The 8,921-nt window shown below is 41.0% G+C and overlaps 1 protein-coding gene across 2 annotated transcripts in view; it reads left to right on the forward strand.

Moving 5' to 3' along the window:
* LOC126409117 (F-BAR and double SH3 domains protein 2-like) overlaps window positions 1-8,921 on the forward strand; it is a 93,635-nt gene that overhangs the window by 56,855 nt on the left and 27,859 nt on the right. Inside the window, exons 11-13 of one of the 2 annotated variants that reach the window (XM_050075058.1) lie at window positions 707-781; window positions 8,125-8,241; window positions 8,348-8,452. In XM_050075058.1, coding sequence (XP_049931015.1) covers window positions 707-781; window positions 8,125-8,241; window positions 8,348-8,452 — 297 coding nt within the window. The remainder of the gene's footprint in view (window positions 1-706; window positions 782-8,124; window positions 8,242-8,347; window positions 8,453-8,921) is intronic. The other variant, XM_050075065.1, reaches the window with a different exon arrangement.

The raw sequence follows: 8,921 nt of genomic DNA on the forward strand, positions 1-8,921 counted from the left end.
CGTTGGCTCTTTTGTTTCCAGCCTGTTGAGATTTCTTTATGTTAACAATTCAGGATGGAGTTGTCCAGTTAACTAGCGTCTGGTGACAGCATGACAGAAGCATGAAGCTACTCTGTGTTCTAATATTAATCGTTTTAACGCCAAATGATAAGTGTCCGCTGGGAGCTTCTCTTTGTAGTCGTAGCTTCTTTTCATCATTTACAAAAGTAACATAACTTTTTTTGTCAAATCAAGTAGATGGATGTTAAAAATATTTCAAGTAGTTGTAAATTGATCTCAAGTCTGTGTGATCATAATGCAGCAGTGGGACTCATGCTGTCTCACCCCTCTGAGGACTTTTTAAGTACTGCTGGTGAAGAAAGAGATGTCTCCCAGTGGACATTGGTCCTAATTCCTCTATAGCTGTCCTTCTCTCTTGTGTCTGAGTCATGTTGTGCTCTCTTCTTGTGTCTCAGCTTCTTTCCTTCTTCCACTTTCTCAGCTAAATTTTCCTTCTCTGATCTTAACTGGTAGCATTTCTCTAAACAATAACGTGCTGTTCCTTCCCTGTGTCTTCCTAATCCAGTTCAACCTTTGCTAACACTTCTTCCTAACCTTTTCTTCCATTAACCCCTCCTTGTATTTGTCTGTCTGTGTGCTTGCACTGCTGCTCTTGGGTGCGTGGGGCGCCTGCCTGTGTGTGTGTGTGTGCGTGTGCGTGTGCCAGACTCTGAGCTCGGTGCAGCAGTTGGTGGACATTGAGCCGTCGCCCGTCAGTGCCATGAGAATGACCCTGGCACAGGTAGTCTTAACTGTTGTTAGCATTCTTCATCTTCATTCCTGACACAACTCATGGATCATCTGCTTCATTCATGTCTATCTATTTATCTGTTCTGGTGACAGTGGCTTGAACGCTCATGTATTGCCTAACAAAGCCTTGGTAAATCTTTTAATAATGCAGTTCTATGATTGAAATTTTGTATGACACTGGTAACAGGCACACTGCTTTGCATCTAGTACACTTAATGATCATCCTGGCATGTTTTCAAATTAAAACCTGTCGTAGATAAGTCAGATTTAGATCGTGTTATGTTGAAAATGATAAGAAATCTAGGGTTGTTAACCTGCAAATGATGATTTGTGTATACATTACTCACCCTGTGTTATGCTTCCACAGTGAAAGGATGGATGTGTGGGGATTTTAACTACCTCTCACACAACTCAGGAAGTTTAAGCCAAGTCTTATGAATTCAGTCTCATGCCTAGTACGCCCCAAACACATGCATTTTTTAAAACCTGACTATCTCGGGCAAGGTGTTTGGGAAGCACTGAGCATACAACTGGATAAATGAGACTTGGATTGTACTGAACAAGTTGTATTCGAGTTTGCAAACAGATGTTTTATATAGTTTTGCTGTTGTTAAATGCAGTCCCCTATGACTTAAACCAGTGTTTCTCAAATGCCATTCAAGTTGTGCCGCGGGATTTTGTGTTAACCACACATTATTATGGCATTATTCAACTGGGCCTATACAAAAAGTTATGAATGGATTTTTAGTTGACTGTATTAGTATGTTGTGTGCACCCAGTTGCTAATAAAGAGGCAAAGTCTAGCTAAAAAATGTAATTTAATTGAATTTTCATTAAAAAAAACCTTCACAGGGAACCGGTATGGAATTCTTCATTCACCATGAAAGCATGCGAGAAAAACAAAGTTTTCACAGGATGACTTACTGGCATACAATGATCATCTGAGGTTAAACTATTCCTTTAATATGGTTACTCTCATTCATTAAGGGGCCATCTGGCTGGGATTATGACACTTTGGTCACTATACATAACCACGTCTCCCAAAAGAAGCCCTAGACTGCTTGAGCACCAAGTGCTAAGGTGGACAGTGCTTTCTTTCATGACTTAAGCCTGACTGACCACAGACAGATGTAATGCAGTATAGGTCAACTGGAATAACCTTTACATCCCAAACATCCTTCCTGGCAAACAGAGTGGACCAATCCCTCTACCTAAACAGAAAGCCGTGCAGGCCATTACAGCATGTCTAGCCTGCATTGACACAAAGACTTTTTACAGAAGAGACTATGAGCATGAACATGTGAAATATTTAAGAACAGATGTTCCTATCTAATTTGATTTATGTAAACGTTATATCAAGGTGCTAGTTATCAGAATCCCTGTGGTCGTTTGTCATAGTAAGATGACCGTGACTGTTGCATGCGGCAGTGTAACCACACAGGCGTGGCTACAGTTACACCTATGACATCATGCTCATTACTGATGTAATCAATTAAACTAAACCTAATGCGTGTGAGGCTCCGAAATACTGGTGTTAGATGGATATTTAGTCATAATCTCAGTTGTAACTCGAGTGTAGCCTCCCTTTTATGCAACAACGGAAAAATCAGACCAGAGTTAAGAACAGCAGCAGTTTCACATGTATTAAGGTGCAAAGTCTTATTACTCTAAGAGCTGTAATACCCTGCATTATCTCGTTGCTCCACGGTAATGAAACAAGGGAGCTGCATATTCTGGATTGTTGAATACCACTCCGCAGCACTGCAATGCTTTGATACTGTCATCTGTTGGTGAGCAATGCAGTTCCAGCACCAGATGACTTATCAGATGCCGTAACCTTGTTGCTGTTGCATCATCGTCTGAAATATCACTACGCTATCATCTCCGTCCTGCAGATAAATGGGCTAAATGTTGTGTGTGTGTGATTTTTATTTGCACATTTGCAGTCATCGCAGGCAGAACGATCATCTCTGTACTTGTTTTGTTTTTCTTTTTGGTCTTTGTATGTGTATATTTTCTTTCTTAGAGTGTGTGTTAGCCCATCCTAATTACATCACCACAACAAAATCAAGCTGTTGCAGATTGTGAATGAGTGAAAGTGTTGTGTGGGTAAATTCTGTCTGAATAATAAGGAGTTTTATCCTTTTAAGTGTGCATCTGCAAGCAGAAGCCTATAAAAGAGAAAATATTGGCTGCACAAGCACAGGATGTTAAATAATACTAAAACTAAGAATAAAATTAAAGTGGATTAGGGATTTAAGATAGGCAGTCTATTCTGGTTTATTAAGATAGCTTTCTTTTTGTCGTATTCTAACCATAGCAATGCATTCGTGACAGTCAGAAGGCACTGCTGTGTATTCAACAGCAGGCTGTGCAGACACCTTGAAATCATCGTCTTCTGCTGCTTTTAAAAATCCATTAAAACAGCTCACATAGAAATAAGGCTGCCTTGACTTAAGTGTGGTACAGGTGCTGTTTAATGTGATGTATCATATGAGTCAAACAGCTGTAGAGATCCTTTAAAAAATAAACAAACAAACAAAAAACAACAACAATGGGAGCAGATGACGTGTGAAATTATGCTTTAGAAAAGACAGTAGTAGCTTCTTACAGTGGCAAAACCATCATTGGGTTTAGTTTTTTGGGCATTTTTGCCTTGCAGTAACATGATAATGAAGCTTTCCAACAAGTGATTAAAGTGAGGGGATAGAAAATATTTGTGTTTCCAGACTATTACCTGCATTCTTGTTTCTACAAAACAAAATTCAGAATCTCTAAAAATTATTGATCATACAAGCGGAGTGTTTTTCGTGAAATTTGGAGCAGGCAGCCAAAATGTTTACCACTGGTGAGAGAGTGCGGGCCAGAGTGAGTTTGATGTCGTCAAAAGCATGGCAAGAAGTATGACTGAGCGCACACACCTATGCAGAGCTGCCTATACGCCTGGATACCATGGCCTGACAAAGAAACCTGACAACCAAATCTGGACATCCAAGCCCAAATTAGTTTGAAAGAAAATGTATCTTTGACTTGCGTAAACACATAGCATCACAAATGACCAAATGTTAAGCTTACTTGAACATTTTTTTTAATATATACGGTGATGTAATTAAATTATTCAACTTTTTTAAACACTTTTTTAGTTCTTGATTCTAAAAAACACCAAAATTATTTCTCTAAAGATTTATTTTGGGCATTTTTGCCTTTAATTGATAGAACAATGTAGCATTAAAGGGAGAGAGGGAGAGGGGATGACATGCAGCAAAGGACTGCATCCTGGAGTCGAAACTGGGCCGCTGCGGCAAAGATAAAGCCTTTTGAAAATGGGGCTATTGCTCTAACGACCAAGCCACCGAAGCTCACCAAAATCAATTTTTAAATATGTTAAGGGAAAATAGTATGCGCATAGATAGATAGATTACTCTTTGGGCAGAGATGTTCCACAATGGCACATTATCCAGCCTTCTGCGTAGGACTGCGGAGTGAACAGCCACATTTGGTTAATGCACGTTTTCCGAGGGCTGGCCATTTGTACTCAGATGTCAAATATGGTCTGAAACATCTACAGAGGAGTCTGGAAAAGTATGAAACTTTGAAATGGAAAATGTGTAGGAACCCTGGACCTCAAGGGTTTAGACATTTAAATTAGTATTTTCCTACTAGCATACGCTGTAGTATCATTCAGAGAGACAGCTACAACAGCTGACACGGTTCATTCTCACCCCTTCATCCCTGTGGTTTCAGAATAACACAGTTTTTCTGCACAGTCCTCTGAATGACTGTTATTATGATGGTGTAGGTTGTTATTGAAGAACAGGATGATCACACCATTTTGAGTTCACTGTGCTGTACTTAACATTTCCCTGAGCTGGAAGACTGACTATCTGTGATTTTGCCTGTTATCACATCTACAGTAGTTTGAGAGCTTGATTTGATGAATTAATATTTGGCATGAGATCTGATTATCACTGGCTATGTGTGCTAAACGTCCACACTTGACCAGCCGAACCTTTCATGGTGCTCCCAGACTTTTAGGGTCTCACCAGCATGCTTTAGGCTTTAAACATAAAGCTGAAATGCAGAATGAGGAGTGGAAACTAACAACATCACACAAAGTCATATAAAGGTCACATGCAAGGAGAAGATTTAAAATGTTTTGCATCCCTGCATACGCATTTTCCTCATATAGACGCTTGTTGGCCACCTGAAAGAAATGCTTATTTACTCTGTTTACTCTATTAACCTTATACCAATAAACTATCAGGGCCCAATTTGCTGAGCTCTCTCTCACAATATGTCAGCTAAGAGCCACTGCTCAAATCTAGTTTTCTGCCTCCCTGCCTCAGCTCCCTCCCTTGCCCGAATGTAATTAAGCTGTAAATCTCCCATGTAATACTCTTCGTTTCACACCTATACTTAGCCAGATTTATGCCCTCTTGTTACTGAAGCAGCACATAATTAATAGATATGATGTGCATGGAAACTTGCAATTAAAATATCGTGTACCGTAGTCTAGCGAACACACTTTTATTATCAGATTATGGGAACCCCAGCCTTTCAGGTCTGTGAGCACTCATCAGTGACACTGAATGTATGTGGGCTCAATTTGTTTTTCTTGGAAGTAACATTTTGTCTCTGCCTAAAGCCAAAATAGATGTCATACTTAACATTTTTGCAGATTTTTAAAACAGTGTACGCTGCAGATACTGTACAAAATGAAGCAATTGGGATGACAAGTTTACAGGGTTACACACTAAAAGGTATCCTTTTTGTTTCTTTAACACTGTATGACCCATATTTATGGTAGACAGCAATTAAAAAAAAGATCAAACCAGAGTCACATTTAAGTAGAAAAACAACGACAACATTGGTTTCATAAAACTGACCTTTGGAGAAATTGATTTTGATAAAGAAACGAAAGCAGAAAGCAGCAAATGTACAGATGGCATTTTGTTTTTGAATAAGATGTATAGATATATCTACATACAGTATAAATATTGTGAAAGAAAATGACAGAAATGACGTTTTTCCACTTTAATCAAGCAGTTTCTTCAGAACACTTACGACAGCTAAACAATCTAATCTTTCGTTCCTTTAAAGCCCTGAAAACTTAGCGTTGAGTCTGTTGTACAGTCAAAGTAAAGAAAACTTAAAAGAATCATTTACAAAGAATCGTACCCTAAAAACGCAGCTAATGTGCTTCATCTGGACTGAGTGGGTGTTGTTTGGTCAGAAATGGATGGCCCTTTTTCACAGCAGACGTCTTGACTTGGGCAGCGTAGTGGTGCGGCTAGCATTGTTGCCTCATAACAAGAGGGTTCCGGATTAGAAGTGTGGTGGGGGATTCAAACCGTGGGATTGGGGGAGCCCTTCTGTGCAGAGTTTGCATGTTCTCCCCATGTCAGTGTGGGTTTTCCCTGGGTACTCCGGCTTCCTCCCACAGTCCAAAGACATGCAGGTTAATTGGTGACTCTAAATTGGCCGTAGGTGTAAACATGAGCTTAAATGGTTGTCTGTCTCTAAAGCCCTTTTTAGATAGGAATTGTGCAAATTTGCAGGAAAGCCCAATCAGTCTTTTTTCAGCATTGGCAGTATAAAAACAAAATCGGGGAGTGGAGCAAAATGCCGCCTACCTACTTTTGTTTATACAGAATGCGCTTTTTTCGGGGCAATGGGGGGCGTGAGCAAGTAACAAAACGTGTAGCTCAGCGTGTGACGTAAACAGTGACGTGGGAGGGAAGCCGCGGCTGGTCAGTCCTTCGGCGATTCTCTCATAAGTTGGCCCGTCCTTCACCGTCCCCGTCATCTGACGGTTAATGGCCTCTTCCTTTGCGAGGACAAGGAGGGCGCGCAATTCCTTGTCTCCCCAGTTGCTCATCTTTACAGTGTCTGTCAGGTTTGCGTTTCCCTCTTGCTACTAGCTGCTCGCTAATTCCTGCTATCATCTGTTTCCTATTTATCCACCACCAGTGGGTCGCACGTGCAGCATCATCAACAGCTCCTCCCACAAGTCTTCAACAGCCCCTCCTGCTGCGGAAGGCCGCCTCGGTCTGTTTAAACTAAAAGGGTTCCACCAATATGTCTACCCTACGAGGCGGAAAATTGGGCACCTCGGATCAACTCGCCAATCCGATCAACTCTGTGTGTCTAAACGCTCGCAGCTTGCCGGCAAAACGGCCCAACATTCGCAGAAAATCTGGCAGTGTAAAAGGGGCTCATGTGTCAGCCCTGTGATAGTCTGGCAACCTGTCCAGGGTGTACCCTGCTTGTCGCCCAACGTCAGCTGGGATAGGCTTCAGCCCCCAAGTGACACCCAACAGGATAAGCAGTTAGGGGAAATGTAACTAAAATAGAAAAACAAAAACTGATTTGACTTGTCATAGTAGGAAAAGCAGGTCAAACTGATAACATTAATGATGGCTTAGTTCCATTAAGTGTCCCAGTAAGCTATTCAAGAGGGCAAGCATGGACCTCCTTTAAGTGGAATGCAGCTGTCATTAATGTCATTGAATACACCTGTGCTTTTCCTACTATGACATGTCAAAATGTCTGCTGCGTTAAAGGTCTGTTTACAGTGACCAAACAACTCAAAGTAAGATTCTAAGGCTGTTGAATTCTGACTAATACACAGACATACGTGACACCACCTTTTTCCAGCTAAGCCCTGCCCACTTCAAATCAGTGAGGAATAAAGGAAGAAAGTAATACAGACATCTGCCATGTGAAATAATCAAAACATTTGTAACTTTGTAGTTAAAAACATGCATTCATGTTGGATCCCATTTCTTATTGTAAGAATAATGTTTAATGTTTGGTTCTGTCCCTGGCAAGTGGTGGATTAATGACTAGGTGTGTGGACTTTGAACTCAAAGACACATTTAATACATTAGCCTCTGAAGAAAAACCGCCACCTGCTTATAATTGGTGTTGAAGGCTCACATAGCTGCTTTTGTATGTCAGAAAAAAAGAAGAAAATTTAAAATGGCCTGTTGCCTTGTACCACTGCTCCCTCACTTAGTAGCACACACAAAAACACACACTCATGCTCTTTCACATGTGGTTTTAATAGCAGCTATTTCATTCCAAGAGTATAACAATAGAGCTTTGCAAAGCACGCTGTATTAATTATGTGAGGAGGAAACAATCTTTCTCTCACACTTTCTCTAGTTCAATTAACAGCTTCTGCATATCACACACCTTGTACCATTACTGCTCACGGTGTACTTATGTGTGCACGTGTGTATGTGTGCCATGCTTGTGTGTGTGGGGCTGGGTAAATGTGTGTGTTTACCCATGCCTGTCTGGTGTGTGTATGTGTGTGTTTGTCTGCATTAGAGTCGTCAGCTGGAGTCGGAGACGGGGACGACGGAGGAGCACAGTCTGAACAAGGAGGCCAGGAAGTGGGCAACCAGAGTGGCCAGAGAACACAAGAACATCATACATTACAAGAGAGTAAGATGGACACACACATGATCGCATCTGCCACATATACCCATTTAGGAAATTTACAATGTTTAAAAGACTATATCTAATCAAGTTGTGTGTGTGTTGTTTTCAGTGTCTGGAGGAGTGTGAGAGTCATGGCCTGCCCCCTACAGAGCAGGGGAGACTAGATCTGGAGATGAAGATAGAAGACACCAAAGAAAACATTCGCAAAGCTGAGGTAAGTGACTCACTCTGTTGACATTTATTTTTGAACACAGATCAACCCTTCCTGTGTGACGTTAGCATGTTCTGTACTTATGGGTTTCATCTGAGATGTTTCTTCTCTCTCTGAAATTAAAGATGGATGTTTATCTTCTAACAAATCTTCAGTAAACAATCTTGAATGTATGTATTTATTTGGGTATTTGCGCCAAACTGTGACTGTACAGCCATGGCTCGGTGCACGCAGCCACACAGAATGTACGGTATGTAGACTGATGTACATAATGTGGAGCCAAAGTTCACAAGCATGAAAACATACAAGCTGTGCACTGTTAGCAAAACTGTTAGAGGTTATAGTAGTATAGTATCCGTCATTTCTTTTTAAAGATTATTTTTTGGGCTGTTTTGCCTTTAATGGACAGGACAGAGTGAGGATTGTGAGGTGGGGAGGGAGAGAGGGTTGGGGGGGGGGACAGCAGCAGAGG

Source organism: Epinephelus moara, chromosome 2 (genome assembly GCF_006386435.1).
Source record: "Epinephelus moara isolate mb chromosome 2, YSFRI_EMoa_1.0, whole genome shotgun sequence".
Classification (NCBI taxonomy): domain Eukaryota; kingdom Metazoa; phylum Chordata; class Actinopteri; order Perciformes; family Serranidae; genus Epinephelus; species Epinephelus moara.